At 36.3% G+C, this 18,592-nt stretch overlaps 1 protein-coding gene across 1 annotated transcript in view; it reads right to left on the bottom strand.

Annotated features, from left to right (window-relative positions):
• The window catches only part of CCDC93 (CCC complex scaffolding subunit CCDC93), a 53,489-nt gene that overhangs the window by 19,583 nt on the left and 15,314 nt on the right, over positions 1 to 18,592 (bottom strand). The window contains exons 7-12 of the mRNA XM_076343050.1: positions 17,286 to 17,386; positions 12,349 to 12,388; positions 10,813 to 10,905; positions 10,285 to 10,335; positions 9,126 to 9,212; positions 4,342 to 4,458 (exon numbers count right to left, since the gene is read on the bottom strand). Coding sequence (XP_076199165.1) covers positions 4,342 to 4,458; positions 9,126 to 9,212; positions 10,285 to 10,335; positions 10,813 to 10,905; positions 12,349 to 12,388; positions 17,286 to 17,386 — 489 coding nt within the window. The remainder of the gene's footprint in view (positions 1 to 4,341; positions 4,459 to 9,125; positions 9,213 to 10,284; positions 10,336 to 10,812; positions 10,906 to 12,348; positions 12,389 to 17,285; positions 17,387 to 18,592) is intronic.

The following is an 18,592-nucleotide window of genomic DNA, read 5'->3' as shown; positions in this document are numbered from 1 at the left end:
CGCTAATTACACCTGTAATGGAGAATAGCAGTATTTGAGCTGTTAATAATGGTTGTCTATTAAACAACAGGCCAACCATCACAAACACTGTCTTTCTTATCGTCTACTCTGAGAGCACTTGATTGAAAGAATTCTGATTGAATATTTAATTAATAACAAACATTCTCCACCTGACCTTCTATATGTATTAGGTCCATCCCAGAATAAACAGCAGCTTTTACAAAATGGATGTCACCAGAATGCTAACTTATTGGATAGAATCTCTGCTAAATTGGTCAAAGTTATTTAGCCTGGTTATACTGGCCTAGTTTCATACCAGGCTAAGAAGAGTCCCGTTTCGTACTTCTCCAAATAAGTTAGGATGATTCAAGACTTGCATAAAAGCACCATGGCACCATACCATAGACATGTCCACACCAAATAAGCAAGCTGGTTTATGGTTTTCTTTTGTGTAAAGTCTAATAAGAAGGCAGTTAACAAAATGCCACTGAATATTTCACTTGTCAAATAATTTAGAGGCTAATTTTAGAAGAACATCTTTCTTTAAAGTCCTCATGATTTAAGATAACATTGCAAACAGTAAGAACAAAAATGGGACATGGGTTACAAAAGTGGAGCAGAAGTGTTGCAAAGAAATGCACATTTGGCTTTCTGTTCCACTTTTTTATGCTGGTTTAGTTTGCTGTTCACAACATGGAGCTGTGACTCAACACTGCACTCATCTCTTTCCACAGCCGAATTTATGAAGAGAAAGCTTTTTAATTGTTTTTCATATTTTTCACCAATAATTCACCTATAGACTGAATTCTAACTAGTTGAAAAAAAAATATAATTTAAGCCTGCAGTCCACATCTCATGCAAATTGACATAAAGATTAAAGAACTATTTGTTATGAGAACTTTTGCCAAAACTTACTGCAGTATTGAAGCCAGAACTTCACAAACATTTTTTAAAAGGGGGGTCTTGACTGTCACCGATTTCAAAAGCTGTCTTTGGCAAGTGGTTAAAAAAATTCAGCCAAGAAATTTTTACTTTACTAAAGTGATAGAAGGATTATATTTGGCTTCTAGCTGTCAGTACTTTTTTCCCCATATAAAAACATAGTACTGAGACTGTTACGTACTGGCAATAAGCAACACAGAATTAAAGGGCCCTCAACTGTTAAAATGGCAAATAGCATGATAACAGATTTAGAAAATACTTAAGTTTTCCTGTGGATTATGAAGTTTGTTTGGCAGTTAAAAGCAGATCTGTAATGAAGTAAAGTCTCTACCAATTTTGTGTGGTTTACAAGCGTTTCCTCTCCACCCCAAACTGCTTTCTTCTTCTCAGTAGTATGTGGAAAGAAAGCACACACATTCATTCATACGCCAGGGAAACTGGTAAAGGAAATTACTTGCACCAAGCATGAAAATGTAATCCACTCAACATATATCTAGTTACAGGCATATTCTGTATTACTAATTCAGTAGCCACACTATGCTACAATTCTTTAGAATAAAGAGCCACCTGCTACAGAAAAAATGCTTTTGAACATTTCAGTCATTGAGACTGCATAGAGACATTGGCACATCCTATCTGCTTTCCAGATCATAACGGCACAACACAGAATAGCTGCAAAAGCCACCCACAACTGCTAAGCTCGTTTACCAGACTTTCTTGCTGCTCAACTAGGCAAGAAAGATGAAGGAAACAGCATGGCTGGAGAACTGTGCTAAGGCACATTTTCATTTTTTGAAACCTGAGCTAGCTGTTGCAGTTTTCTAATGCCACTCTTACCACACAATTGTACCTAGGTTGTCCTCCCTAAAATTAAGCTTGAGTAACTGCCTCCAAGAACACGAACTGTTCTCACAATGCAAGGGCTGTAGTGCAGGGTTCTAGTACATACACGCATTCAAACTGAGCATGCCTCCAGTACGCCTACATACTGCCTACAGAAAAACTGCCGATGGACGTGAGCTGGTGGACACAACCAAAATCCATTCAAAATCTGTACAACTGTACTAGAACATCCTTAAACCTGAGCAAACGTGCCCCCTTTTATAATAGGGCAGTGCTAAACTGTTGCCAGTCATGACAACAAAGCTGCTTATCTAGAACAGGTTTGCAACCCGCTAGCTCAGAGTGGATGCCAAGAGAGCCTGCATCTGCCTCCATTCTACAGTATACACTTAGCACATCTGTATCTCCCCTCATATATATTTGTCTTACAGCCTTTGTGGTTTAAAAGAAGAGTTAAAGCGTGACAGAAACGTACTGCAATGACTTAGGATACACTGAACATCCTCCTTTTTTCCCCCCACTTCTGAAATTCCAAAGATCTCATTCTGTAATTTGTATTATAGGAAAACCACCTCAATCCAACATGGGAATTCACGCAGGATTTAACTGTCTGTAAGACCATATTATGATCTTGAAAGTCTGACACTTCAGCCTGCATTTAAATGCTAGGTATTGTCAATATTTTTTTGCTAACAGTCATCATCTTGACAGGGCACCAAAGTTATGTTTGACATAAACAGACATGGAAAACTCATATTACCAAAGCGTTAAAAGATTACAAACTCAAGTAAAAAAAAAAAAAGGTATATTTAATTGCAGTATATCATCATAATTATAGTATATCATAATACTTTCTAATATTTCACTCTAGAATGGAGAGGAATTGTGACAGACATGGTTTACATTCAACACACAGTGCAAACAATTGTAGTGCTATTGACTATGAAAAAAATGCTATTTTTAACAGATGGGGCATGCGAGAGGGCAACACAAACAGAAATGCATCAGTTTAAGAAGAACTACACTAGTTCGGCATGTTCCAAAGGAAATGCATTCTAATATTTACCAGTTAAAATACTGTCATGCTCTACCTTTTGAAAGTCTTTTTTTATGCAAAATACATTAAGAACCTGCACTGGTTCTTCATAAAGCTTTTTATTAAAATTGGAAAAAAAGAAGAGAGAAACAGAACAGGATAGGCAATTAGTCTTTCCAATTTTTTGTGCATAAGTTTTATTTTTATAGCTTTATTTAAACTTAGTGTTACTTGAATGTTAGTCAGAGACTTCAAAAAATGGTTCATAGCATATGCTTTACTGAAAGGAGATTTAAGTTTTGAAGGGATAAATATCCTTTAAATAAAAGGCTTTATTGCACTGTTAGAGACTATTTTATTCTCATTTTAAAAATAAATAAAAAAAAGTCAAGTCTAGTAAGTGGCTGAGCAGAAAGGTTTAAAATCTAGTGCTGCCATAGTTATACCGTAGTAGGTAAGGCTTTCAAAGCTACCATTCTATTACCTCTGTTGTTTGTAAGACTGAACACATCACTGTCTCATAAAATGGGCCATACAGACACCTATCTTTCAGAGCCCTGTACCCCCAACATTTAATAGGTAAAACCAGTTAAGATGTAAGGCATTAAGACATTACTGACAAGAGCAGAGCAAAACAAAACAAAAAAACAGATGAAGGCTGCTGGAGCCGTGCTATACTTGACAGAGTATCAACCACAGAAGTCATCAGCAACAGTTTTTCCTCAAGTACTGTTTGCTTTTTGGCAAGCTCTCCCAGTTACTGACTCTGATGCAATATGTTTTCATCAGATTCTGCAAGCTAAAGATGGCATGGTGCTGATTACAGCCGTATGCCTAATTAAAAGCAGCACTTCATTAATGGCATAGCTTTTCCACTTATACTTTTCTGGGTCTAAATGGCAATAGCATAAGTAGGTTGAAATACAAGAATGGTGGTTTTTGCTCTTATAGATATGAACAGAACATCAGTCACAAATTCAAGAGCCTTTCCCCCCTAAAACAAATGTGAAGATGGGAACCAAGCAGTGACTGTGCAAAAACACCCGCAAACAAAACAAGCAAAAAACCCACCTTAGTCACTCAGACAAGCTGGCTCATATGAAGGACAGGAAGTGATAAAAAGTCATTTGTAGCATATTTTAGAGTAACTTCCTAAACTGTTAAAACAACCCATTCAACGCTATAGCTAACAAGTCAAATGGATATACTCTCTCTGTTTTTCTCCAAGAGAGGTATGCAAAAAAAAAAAAAAAAAAAAAAAGGAAAAGCGTGTTTTGATTAGCTAGCCCCCTCATCACAGACAGGGCTATACAAATTTTTAATATAAAACCAGCAACATTTCTTAGTAATAAATGTTTTTATTACTAGAAAACAAGACATTCAAAGATGCTGAAATGAATGTTCAGCATGACAAATTACTGGTATAGAAGATAGCTTGCAGATCTTTTCTGGATGGCAAAAACTTTGTGACCAATCACATTTATCAATGTTTTCTTCTTTATTACACACACAGTACTTACCTCTTCCAGGAGTTTGTTTTTTTGTAAAATCTGCTTATTCAGAGATGCCACCTTCCTTCTATGTTGCTGGGCAGCTCCGAGCCTTTCTGGTCGCTCCTCAGCAGAAAGCTCAGATTGCTAAAATAAACAGTAACAACAGCCTGTTGGACCTCACACCATTACTCGTTGCTTTTTCAGTAGCTCAGGAAATGCCAGAGTGGGACACACCTGTGATATTCCTTATCAAGAACTGCACCCCACTATCCAACAGAAAGAATGACTTACAAATTTATCTTGCAACAAGATAAGGAAGCAGTTGAAAAACTGAATTATATCGCAAAGGTAACAGGTAAAGTAAGCTAAAAATAAAGTCAGGTGCCCTGGGACGGGTGGAAAATACTACAGTATACTAGAAAAAAGAAATAACTTTTTGCATCAGCATTACAGTTAAACCTGGTAGAGTTCTTAAACAGAAAAAATACAAACATGCTAAAAACTACCTTAAGCAGTGGTATGTACTAAACTTGCTGAATCAGAGATGCTCCATACCCCAATAAGTAGATCCAGAACTTTCAAAAGCATTGAACAACTGTTTATTTAGATTCTGAAATACTGCCTTGGATGCATCTTTATGCTGAATGACAATGACATACTCAGTGTGGTAGATACATTTACCACTCTAAGCACTTTTTTTGTGTGCGCATGTACACTATGGACACCAGTCTTTGAAAACTACTCAATCCAGCATGCATTGCCAAGAAAGTGTCTCATAAATACATAATGAAGACAGCAATCTGGATCCAGTCTCCTGTTGTCTCTGAATTGTGAAATGAAAGCTGTCAGAAACATTCTTTCCCAGGAATAACATTTATAATAGAAGTTGTATATTTGCAGTAGACAAAAGAATGATTAAAAATCAGCGATAGCTAGATGTCCAAGTGATTATTTGCCTAAACATTCTTTGTACCTTTTGAAAATCCTCACTTTAATAGTTACATCCATCTGCTTTGGTAATTTGCTTCATGCACTCAGACTTCTTTTTCCAGCTAATCCACTTTCCAATATTTTGTTAGAAAAACAGTTAATTTTCAAGTACTTCAGGTGCTACTTTGCAGAGTCTGTCAAAGACTTCAATATTAAGTGCTTTTTGAATAATTACCAATTGTTGACAACCACTACAATGTATAATCAGCAAAAATGTTACAGGAAGTATGAAATACTCCTCACTCATATTTGCTCCTGGTATCCACTTTAGGCAGATGGGTAAGCAGGTCTTAATTAACAGCTTAATTTTAAATAAGAGGCAAAACCTGTCTTCCTCTTCTCCATTTTTCTACATTATTCATATTGAAGAGCAGCTTAATGATTTGTTATACTTTTACATCCACAGCAAGACAAGACCAATTCTGACATCTTAACCCAACAATTCACGTACTTTCCTTCCATTTTTAGGAAAGCTAAAATGCCTCTAAGCAACACCTGTAACACTGAACTATTCAACAAATACACACTCAGATTTACTTATTCCTCTCACTATTTAGTGAAATCACATTCCCTCATCATGTCATGCATTCTAAGACCCTATCCTTCTCACCATATGATTAGCCTATCTAATATGCATAACATGCAAATCAAGAAAACTGGAAATGCAAGAGAAAGAAACATGAGCTAAACCAGTCAGACTGATTTTGCAAAAATAGTAAAAATCCATACAATACAGCTTTGGCATAAAGAAAAGGTCACGTCTCAAGATGTGGACTGTTAAAGCCTGCTTTTTGAAAATGGGAAATAACCATCGCTATAATACAGAGGTTTCCACAGAAAAATCCTTCTGGTCTGTGAATGAAAAAGCTAGGGTTAAGCCTCATGCAGTCAAATTAGGCTAAGGATCTGCCCTGCAGTAACACTACAGCTTTAAAGTTACTGAGGAATCGGGTTCCAATTTGTGGAGAAAATTGCATCTTTCAGCATAGAAGGAAGAAAGCACGAATTATAGAAGCTACTTTGCTTTTGAGACTATTGTTATTACCTGGTCTCTTACTAGACTGAAACAGCAGTTGCCTTTTCAACATAAATTAAGAAAGCTGCATCTGAGCAGTAGTGTCTCTGACTGTTTAAGATTATCAATTTACTACTCTATCTCAAAACAAGAACTTCAATTACACGTGACATAAAGGGATACATGGATACATCCTTCAACTTTTCTGTTAACACACATTATCCCCACCACTGACAGGTGTAGACTCACTTCTGCATTCTTCCCCATTCCCTGCAACTGCTTAACTGCTCTAAAAAGATTTAGCCAATTCAAATAAACAAGTTAAACAAGAAGCGTTAGTAGCCTCATTTTCTATGACAGAATTTGTTACGTTAAAACGCCATATTAATTATGCATGAGGATCACTAATCTATGGCAGCTCAAAAACCGCTAGCCAAAATAAATGGCTAATTCCAGACTTTAAGAGCCTGCCTCCCACTGTTCACATGTAAAAGTTTTAAATGGGAAGGAGGAAGGAAATATATGCAATGGTTATTCTTTGTAATAAGATTCTCTCACACACATTAGTGCTATAAACTTTCCAATAATTAAAGAGAATTCAATCAATACTCTACAGAACTTCACATTCTTTAAAAAAAAAAAAGTCTGTGTACAAAAATACACACTTTGTAGCAGAAAATAATTTTGTTTATCTCTTAATGTTCAACCATCTCCTACTAGCAAATAGACTTCACAGGTTTAGCTCTGTGACTAACTCCATCATAGTTGCCTCAATTTAAAGGCCACTGTCTGAAGCCCACTGGGGGGGGGGGGGGGGGGGGGGAACGACAAAAAAAAACAAACAACAAAACAGCCTCCAGCCCCGTAACAGTTCAAATCTGTTTTCAGTCAAGTTTCATGTAGATCTTTAGCAGTCATTTCAATGTACTTTGCCATCATTTTTCCTTGACACTTCCCCGAGGCTCAGGAACCCAAAGATAAAAATCACTGCATCTCACTTTATTTCTGAGGGTTTCCTCAAACCAAAAAATATAAAAATAACCAATTTGGTATCTTCCTTGAATGACAACCCCTAACCATACTAAATGGTTGAAATGCTTTTTGTATGCTACTTCAACCGACTGTGTAGGGTGTATAGTAATATCGGATACAGGATTCTAGAAGTCCAAAAATATTCTGAGTCAGCTTCTCAAGATATAAGCAACTTGCAAACAGCATTTAAAACTGTTGAAGTGGATTCTCCTTCAGGCATTTTTGAAGGGGGTGATTTTGAGACAGCACTTCTCTAGTTTTAGTCATTCTCTCATTTTACCAGGGAACAAGCTTTTCCTCCTACTCGTTGTAAATTCTCAGAGGAAGAATCCTTCTAACATACTAAAATCAAAGCTACTTTGAATAATTGGCCTTTGAAAGCTGGTGATGAATAGACAGATAAAAGCCATGTTAATAATTTTCTGCCAGGATTTTTAGACAGTGAGGAATGACACTAGAATCTACCTTCCAGTTTACCCAGCAAGTTAACACAGCAGCAGAAAAGAGGGGCAAATGCAGGAAATTCTATGCATTGGTCTTCCTCAAAAATGCCATCTTGTAAGAAAGCACATGGCAACATCAGATCTAGAATTTTGTTTGCCAGCTATCTTCACTGTGCCTGTGGATTCTATTAAGACTGGCAGACAAATATGCACTGCTGTGTTCGTCTGACTATGTATAGTTACAAGGGGTTAAAACTGTTAGAACTGTATCTAAACATTGCTGATGCTTCAATAAACTGTTTGATAACATCCTTAATTCTCTTTTCCTGGTGCATGCAAGCACACACAGGAATTTTTTTTTTGGTCACATCCAATAGATTTGAAAAGCAATATATTTTTGGTTTGACTTGAATCAGTTCTTACTTCCCAGAGTATTAATCATTGTTCTACTATAATAGTCAAGGTCCTGCTGCCTTCTCTCAGAACAGAAGAAATGTAGCATTGAAATATGACCCTTGGGCTTCTGTTCTTCCAATCCTTTATAATAAAGGCAGGCCAAGAATTTGCTATAGTCTCTGTTGAGTTATAGGGTTTATCTCCCAAATGGGAAAGCTCCATACCTCATGTGTGTCAACAAAAAGGAAGAAATACAAGAAGAATATTGGACAAATAAGAGCGACCTATAACTCATATGTGGCAGTGATGTATTGTATGTATTAATTGCTTGAAGAGCCAGATTTTCTTTTCACATTACTGTAAAAACAATCACAGTTGAAGACAATAAATGGAGCTAATAATATACACAGTTAATTGCCTTGACTTCTAAAAGCAACAAAGGTTTGTTTTTGATGACACTAGATTCGGAACGAGAGATCCAGGGCATGACTGATAATTGGAGCCCAGTGCAAGCAAGATCCCAGAGTCTGAAAATCCAAGTGGAAGGAGAACTAGATTTTTCTCTGGACAGGCCCACAGAACTGTATTTCTGTGCTTAACACTGAACATATTTTAAAATGCATTACGAGTTTAGGCCTCTGGTTTGAATAGATGTCAACCCAGGCCCTTCTTTATTCATGAAAACATTTAAGCAAGTGCTTAAACCCAAACTACTTACGAATCCAATTCAGGAATATGTGCTGTCACACCAAAAGCTCGTGCATGTTTAAATCTCGTTAAAATACTTTCCTGAATCCTGACTGTGTTGTTATCCACAGCATATATGAGACAGTATTGTTTCAAGAGAATCATGGCAATTAAGTTGGAAGCTTAAGGCCTAAATTAACAAGCTATCAAACGTGACTTGGTAAAACATAATCAGGTAACATACTTACCTTTTCCGCGTATTCTGACACTATTTGCTTGATCTCGTCTGACTGCAGTCCAACAATCTGGCCAACTGTGCTTGCTGTCAACTTGCCCTGCAATTGTGTCGAGATAATGTTTGGAGTTTTGGAACTGCCTGTGCTTTTTACATGGCAATTTCCCCAAGCTCTAATTTTAACAGAAATGTACAAAACCTTTATACCGGCCAAAAATCTCTAATCATTAAAAAAGACCAAGAAACATTCCGCCCCCCCCAAAAAACTTTGCTGATGGAAATTTCTTACTTACAACCTTTTAGCAAACAACAGTGGTAATTTGAATTCAGATTTTCAAAAACTTACTTCGAATTGTATTCTGTATACTGAATTTTGCATGCGCAGTAATAAAACTCACTTTTAGACAACATTTTGAGCCAAACTATAACAATGCAGATGTGTGAAAGAACGCACCTTTCCAATTGGATGCATGTACAAAAACAATCTTCAAGTAGAACTGAATTCTACAGTGGATTTCAGTAGAAAGCATGTCAATCAACTTTGAGACTAGACTAATTACTACCTTTTCTTCTGTGACTTCAGCATAAACAGAAACAGTGTTTAACAACACTCTCGCCCAGAAATCAAAATGTAAGAATTTTCAAAATTACAACAGCCTAAAAGTTCCATTATATTAATGACTACAACCAATTAAGAATTTGAGAACAAGATACATATCCAGTATTTTCAGTGTTTTACACTAATAGTGTTGTTTATAAATATTTATCAGTGCTTTGATATCAAGCGCGCCTTGAAACGCATACAATTTTCCTCCACTCTCCCCAGTAAAATGATTACTCCTCTGGATATCGTCACAAGATGAATAAAGTAAGATCATACTGCATCTTGGGTAGCTGCACCATGATGTCTTTCCCCTGAAATTATTCTTGTAGAAACCATTTGAAAGAGGCACTTATTTATACTTTTATCATTTCAAGGCAAATGATAAAGTAATCAGCCTCATAAAAATTACTGTCTTCCTAATTCATCCATTCTTTCTTGCACTCCCTTCATGAAAATTTAAACGCAGTCATTCCAAGACTTCAGACTCACCATTAACCCGATTTTAGGAACAATTGCCATAACCAACCATAATTTAAACAAAGCTGTATCAGTTTTAAATGCTGCTTACCTCTTCTGTTGCCATTGCAGCCATTCCAGTCATCAGAGTTTTAATGCGAAGCTAGGGCAAAATATGAGGAATTACACATAACAATTTATCTTTTATTATTTAACTTATTTCTGCCTAGTGACAGGGACACGTATACAATTAGATTCATATAACACATGTATTTTAATGCATATAATGGGACAGTAAGTCTATGAAAGTTAAACAAGAGGTGGCTAAAGTTATCATACGAAGGAAAATTCCTTATAAAAGTACAGGTTCACTCAGAGTATTCAGTTCCCAATATCAACCAAAAACTGACCTCTTAAAAATGCTTGGATTCCAAAACAAAAGTTGAATTTTTTGGTACTAAATATCAACAAACATTTAATTTTATGCATCAATTTCAGGTTCCATATTCTCCTGCAGGAAGCAACTCCTACTTCAGCTAAGCATGGAAATTTTCCTTCTTGCAGAGAATGACTGGGCAGTGATAACTGCTGCCCTCCCCCCAAGTTAGTAACATCCATGCCTACTGTGTATATGGCACACCTCTTCAGCAGCCTGAAGGTCATCTTCATCACAAGGCTCAGCTTTTCCTGCTGCTGCAAGCCCTGGAGGTAGCGCAATTTTTTTATCTTCAGCCTTTTAAATAAAAATTAAGAAAATATTGTGTCTAGTTCCAGTAATCTAAAGTATTAAGAAAGACAAGAAGAAGAAAACTGGAATATAGCTGTTCTGTTTTTATGAATACACATTAGCTACTGGAACATCCTCACACTCCAATTCATGCCAATTGAGGTGTAACCCTCACTTGACTTCATAAGTACTCCAGCTGTTCAAGACAGTGTCTTGACAGTGGATACATCTGGCGCAAATATCCCTTATTCCACAACCTTTTAAGAACTACCAACCTCACAAGACAACTCTGGCTACCCCAGAATATGTCTGCTGTACAGGAGAAAGCTGATTTTTTTTTTTTTTAAGGTAAATAATTTCTTAAAACTTAATATAATTTAATATTGGTATAAACAAACATACAACATAAAAAAGTGCAAAATTGCCTAGTTCAGTCAGAAGAATTCATACCACTAAAGTAATGAGAACTGGTGAGAGTAAATTTCTAGGTCGCTCTATTGCACCACTAACCTATTTAATTTTCCACTTCTGCCTTACTGGTGACTCAATTCACACAACAAACATGATAACCTAATATACAATATTCCAAAGTGAGTAAAATTTTTGAAGAAACAAAATTAACTCTATAAACATGACTGTAGCCTGGCAGTTACTTTGAGGGGAAAAAGAGGTATGCCTAGATTTGGAAACATGTCCAATTATAAAATTTAAATGCTAAATTTGTATGCGAAATATTGAGATAATGAAGAAGGGCAACCTTAATGTATTCAGTGTATTGCTGGGTCCATGACATGCTTAATGTATTTCTTCATTATCTCTGTCTGTAATAAAAGCTTGTAGCCAAAGTAATATCTGCACTGAAATAATAAAACTGCGAATACTCTGACAAGGACATTTTAAGATTCCACAATCATCAAAAGCACAGCAAGGATGCTACTTTTCAAGAGGCACTATGATTTATTTATGGCATGGTATCATGTTTCTCTATCACATTAAATAACCTGTTATGTAATAAATACCTACAAAATTTCTTACCAAGCTGAATGGTTCTTTAGAAAGAAAAGGAAAAAACTCTTTAATGATCACATCATGGAAAACTTAGTTAAGAGATACTCATTAAACAGACAGGATGTGTTCATTACCTCACATTAAAAAAGAAAACAAACAAACAAAACACCCAAACCCCCTTTTTTCTAAACAAAAAATGCTTGCAAAATGTGATCTTTGAGTACAGATGAAGGAAATGCTTTAAAAAAGGAGACAGTAATCAATTGCATCTTTCATGGCATGCAGGTTTTTAGTTCCAGTTAGCCATTTTTAAAAGGTGGTAATAATAGAAGTTATAGCTGTTTATTCTGTTGTATTTCTTTGGAGTGTGTAACCAACACTCCAACAAAAACAATGCAATTCTTCCCACAATATGAATATTTAAAATTAGTATATTTTTACCTGTTCTGTTTTCCCTGCTTGTCTGCTAAATCCGTATCTCCTAGAAGAACAACAGTAACATGAAAGAAATACATTGTTGTTTACAACTTCCACAAATAAATTAAGTTTCTATCAGCTTTCAACATAAGAAATGCACTAAAAAGTTAATCATCTAACAAAACCAACAGCCAGGTTCAGGTTAGTTCTGGAATGCTTCAAATAAACTAAATAAGCAGGTACTGCAGCATATTTACAGAATAATTTCAGCTCCATCTACTCCTTCCATTATGACTTGCAAATCTAGACTGTTCATAAAATATTGTCATGTAAAGCTCATGAAAGGAAAAAGCAATGCTCTCTTTCCATTTGGAAGTTAATCCTCAGCTACTAGCTATATACATCTGAATTCTGGAAAGGCCTCAGGATGTTGTCAGTGCAATCTCTACTCCCAAAAAAACATTCATGCTTGTATGCTTTGATGATCTTCAATTTCTTTCTGAAGCATGGTGTTCGGAGCTTTAAATATATATTCAAATAAACTTTTTTACTTCTGTTTTTCTGAGGGAGAAGAAAAATTGACATTTGAGTTATGTTGTTAGTTTAGAAATATTATCTTAAAGAAAAAACAGGTAGAAAGAAATTTTAGATATGAGTAAACAATCATCTTCAGTATTATGAAGCACTAAACCCAGCATATACACAGATACGAAAAGAAGTGATGCTCCTGATTGACCAACTTACGGCTACAATTGTTTAAACACTTAACTACTGCAGAAGCAGGACTATTTACAAGCCTTTTATGGCCAAAAGTTAAGCGTTCCTCAGCAGCAGTATCAATTGCCACCAGTTCTCCATTTATTCAACTCTCATACTTAAGAGGTAAATTCAGTCATATTTCATTACAGCATAACACCAAGTTTTCAAGAATTCCCCAACATTAAGTTCCCTCTGCATTTTAAAGCTTAGCAGTACAAAGAATGTGGCAGAGCACTACCCTCCTACAGAATATGCATAAAAGTTGTATTAGTATAAAAGCTTTGTAACGAGTATTGCCATTATCGTATATCTGTTCTCGCTTTTTGTACGAGCACAGTTTTATTTCCACACAGATAATTACATCCAAGTAATGAACTGCACCAGAACAGCAATAACAAAAACTTAAACATCAGTTATATCAACAGAGAACCCAGATACCTCCCAGACTTAACATTTCACATCTGTTATAGGAACTGACTTCGTATTTTGCTGAAAACTGATTGATAATATGCAAAGATGTGGCAATGAAAGCCCTTAGCTGAAATAGGTTATGCAACTGTGTGGAAAGATGCTGTCCTGGTTTCGGCAGGGATAGAGTTAATTTCTTTTCTAGTAGCTGGTACAGTGCTGTGTTTTGGATTTAGGATGAGAACAAAGTTGATAACACAGCGATGTTTTAGTTGTTGCTAGGTAGTGCTTACACTAGCCAAGGACTTTTCAGCTTCCCATGCTCTACCGACTGAGAAGGCTGGAGGTGCACAAGAAGCTGGGAGGGGGCACAGCCTGGACAAAGTGGCCAAAGGGACATTCCATACCACGTGAGGTCATGCTCAGTACATAAACTGGGGAAAGCTGGCTGGGGAGGCCGCTGCTCGGGGACTGGCTGGGCATCGGTCGGCGGGTGGTGAGCAATTGCACTGTGCATCACTTGCTTTGTGTATTATTATTACTACATTATTATTATTATTATTTTATTTCAATTATTAAGCTGTCTTTATCTCAACCCACGAGTTTTTCCTCACTTGTGCTCTTCCAATTCTCTCCCCCATCCCACCGAGGGGGGGGGGGGGGGGGGAGGGAGGAGGGAGCGAGCAGCTGTGTGGTGCTCAGTTGCCGACTGAGGTTTAACCACGACAGATGCTCACTGGCATAACTCCACTCTCAAGTCAGACTGTGGCCTACCACGTACCACATTCAAGCTTGTTTGTGATAACCTTTAAGCTGGAGGCCACAGGACCAAAAAACAATTTAGAATATGGCACTATCACTGGTTGTATCTGAATAACGCTGCATTTGGCATCAGGACATTGCAAGACCCTATACTATTTGTTGGACTGAGAAAATTAACTTTTATGATTAGTGTGCTCTGAAAGGAGCCATTTCTATGATAACCAAGGGGCATTTAGGAGGAAAAAAAATCCTCTGCTCACAGTTTTCTACAACTGCCATGTACATGCAGTAAAAAAATGAAAGGTTCACTTTAACTATTTGAATTCTAAAAACATTTAACTCTACTCCTAAATCTATGAAAAATTTACTATTTGCCTTTTTCAGCAGTGTTCTAGTTCCCCTAACACTGTTGAAGAGTGGACAGTAATCCCTACTGCCCCCACAGATTTCTGTATGTATCTGAGTCCTTGTACTCGTTATTTTATTACTAGATAATTACAGCAGACATACTATCATCCTCCTTAAGAGTTTCTTTGTCTACCAAAACACATGAACCAGAAATTTGTGTGGCTCACTACTTTTTTTTCCTCAGATGTTCTTTATTTTCGCACTATATCAGAAATATTTTTCTGATCAAGTTTTACGCTTTGAGAATTCATTATGAAAGCATTACCAAACTACATTCAAATCTTGCAACTATCCTAATTTTCTCCCACTTCCATTCAATTCATGTTAAGCTTTTCACATGAAATAACTAACTGCATTTGTCTTCTTCTAAGTACTGTCCTTCATTCATATTGCCAATTTAAATAATCAGTCCAGCAAGTCTTCTGTCATGCTCCATGCCCTTCAAACACCAAATACCTCTTCTCCATTTGTTCTCCTGCTAGGACTGCAATGTCATCAAGATCATCTCAACAAATACTATCTTGAAGAGGTATTTTCCTTCCCAAAATTCACAAGTTCTTGGTCATCTTTCTTACTAGTCCCAAAACACTCCTCATATCTATGTACTGATGCACACTATACAACAGAAGAGCAGTTCCCTTGTATCTTCAATGCCTCCAACTTTTCTGTTCTTATTTCCTCTCTCTGTACTTAAACTTTCTCCATCATCCATTTTCATTGGTTTTTATGTTAAAGATTCATCTGTTTTTTCCAGCAGAAATGAGCTTTACTTAGGTCTCAACTGTTCCACAGTACCTAAAGCTAAAACAATTTGTGAGGACCTATAGAAAACATCTTCTATTTATTTCAATTTTCAAGCTATATACTTATTTCCAGTTTTGCCTTTTTTTTTTTTAAACTAAAATTACTCTAGAAAAATCATACACAAAAATTCCCTTAAACTGCATAAACTATTTTATGCTCTTTTTATTTATCAGGAGATGTCTATTGACACCAATATGTAGTAATGACACTGAAACAGTACAAGAAACTATAAATAGACAGAAGAGGAGTATACCACTTCGTTTTTCCATACTGCTCTTTGGATTCCCATTGCAAGGACTGATGAGGTATCAATGATCTGATCTAAATCTAAAGATTTCAGCATGCATGTCTTCCCCTGAAGAGGCAGGGAAGAAATCCACATGCCAAGTAGAATAATCCCTAACACTGTCACCAAGCTGCAAATTCAATTTTTACTGGGGAGGGAGGAATTGGACTCTAAAATAGACAAGGTAAATCAAGCCTAACTCCTTACTAGCATTAGAAAAATAATAAGACTCATTCAAGACTACAGCCCACAGAATTTGTGAATGCTGTGTTAACAAATTACCTGTTTAACATATATAGACATATATATTAGCATATACAGGCACTGTATTTCATTGTAGCTCTCTGTGTTTTGAATGGATTAAGCTCATTAGAGCAGCCAGTCATCTTAGGCTTTTAAATCAGCTTGTTATACTTTAGATAACTGCACTGAACTCCACCGGTGGTAGAAGGAGGGGAGAAGTTCTACAGTTAACCATTTGTCTAGAAAGTTTATGCAACGCCAGAAGAGCTCTGCTGAGTAACAGGACACCCAGATGTCTTCCAATAGTTTCATTCCATTAGGAAGACACAGAGGATTGCATCCCACTTTAATGGAAAATAAGCTGCAAGATGTTAATTTGTGCATGCTGCCCTCACTAAATACCACCATGAATGAAAGGGGAAGATTAGAAGCAATCTGCAACCAGGACACTTGCTGACTTCAACCGTGTGTCAAGACAAATGCATAAAAAGGGTAGAAGGAAGGTGCTCAAAATAATGAGACCAAAAAAAAAAAAACCACCCCAAAATATCCCCCTATGGCTTTGGAGGAGAAGAAGCCACAGAAGATACAAAAATGAATTCAAATGCCGTTTGCACTCATTAAGTATTAACAGCTCAGACAGCAGACAAGCTGTCCATATCACTGAACTATGAAAAGAAAATTGGAAAGAGAAACTAGAAACAGAAACTCTGTAACATTATTTTTATGTGTTTGGAAAGCTCTACGTAAACCAGAGGGACTTCCAAAAGTAATGGATAAGTGCAAACCTTGGTACCTTTGTCTCTATATGGAAGTTTGTGGAAAGTAATTAGACAAAGCACTAAACCATGATTCAGCCTCCTGATGTAGCAACCACATTAGAACTACAAAAAGAAGCAATAACAACTTCAGCTCCTTCCCCCCCACACACTTTCTGGGGATTGCTTGCAAAGAGGCAATATTGATTGACAGACACTACCTAGAAGCATCATGAATTTAAGCCATTTTTATCAAGCCAAGAACAAGTATGTTAAATAAACATACCCCACTAGCAGCATAAAGTCAGAACTTGGGCTCCCACTGTACAAAACATTGTTCACACATGAGAGGACTGTCCAGTCCACAGAGAATTTACAGGGTAAGCAAACAAAATCTGAAACCAAACAGGAGTAAATCTGAAACAGTTTGATTCTCAAGTAGTAGGAAAAAACCTCACAATCCAAATTTTATACGGAATGCTTCTAAATACACAGAATACAAAACCCACAGACAATTAAATGAAGCTTTTCACCTGCCATATTCCAGAAGCGTAGCATGAACCTTTGATTCCTCATCTAGCAGTTCTTCAGCTCCTTTCTGACGTTTGTATTTTCTCTGGGGTTTGTAAACCTCCTGTAAGAAAGTGAATTAATTCAGAACTTGTAAAAGGCTTTTCTAAAATAAATGAAGAATTGTTATCTAGAGTGATTTATACCACTGTTTGCTTTCCAACTCAATATACTTACCAAATAAACATCCTTCACTTTCTCTTTTTAGAATTACATGATAAAATCTTACTGAATTTACTTCTAAACAATTTGCTATAGGACCTGTCTTTCCACGTTTTAAAAAAAAATTATAAACGGGTATTTAACAAACATACTTTCTTCAACCATCTCCTCCATCACATTTGAAAGAAGAGTCAAAAATAACACAATCAACATCTATTTAAAAAAAGGCCCTATGATTTAGCTGATAATGCCAGTGTCTAGAAGTGTTACCTCCTTTGCGAGTTAATTCTATTTTTAATCTCTTATTAGATAATTAAATGTAATTATTATCTACTCAATGATCACAGGTTACAATGAAATTAAAGCAGATTCTATTGCAATGTAAGGAACAAAAATATCTTAAGAAGTTTAGTACTAAAATCACTCGATCTCTTGCTATCCCAATGTGATCCTATAGCTGGACAACAGCCCATCAAATAAAACACGGATTCACAAGTACTATTTTGTGCTGATAGAGCTACTTCCAATTTAAAAACAAAATGGAAACAAAAGGACAGAGCCGCTATCCTGACGTTAACATAGACACAACTGTTATAGCACTGTAAATCTGGCCCATATTAAAGTACCTTTTTTCTTCCCCCTTCCATATAGATCAACAATGCCACTATAAAAGTCTATTATTACAACGTTAGAAAAATTGTTCTGCCTCAAGCACAAACAAAACAAAACCAAAAACCAAACCAAACAAAAAAATAATCATGAGGTCTTCAGCTTTCCCCAAATTAGAAATTAGAACCGAGATAACGTTTACTGTGACTGGAATTATTTTTGCTGTTTGTTTGGTGAAAGATTAGGGTGCAGCGAGTCTGTAATGCAACATTTCTGTTGTTGGAACAAAGATTTTGAAGTTAATTGAAGTCTAGTATTTAGTGCTATCCTGCTAGCAAGGATACTGAAAAAAAACAACTAACCAAGAACCTGTGATCTCAAAAATTTTTTTTTTACTCCAATTGATTTTTTTTAAAAAGTTACCCCCCCAATCAATTAGATGACATTTTGTCTTCTCCTTTTTCTGAAATAAAATTCCAGCCCTCATCACAGCAGAGAA

Source organism: Aptenodytes patagonicus, chromosome 6 (genome assembly GCF_965638725.1).
Source record: "Aptenodytes patagonicus chromosome 6, bAptPat1.pri.cur, whole genome shotgun sequence".
Lineage (NCBI taxonomy): Eukaryota > Metazoa > Chordata > Aves > Sphenisciformes > Spheniscidae > Aptenodytes > Aptenodytes patagonicus.
This window is presented reverse-complemented; position numbering and strand designations above follow the sequence as displayed.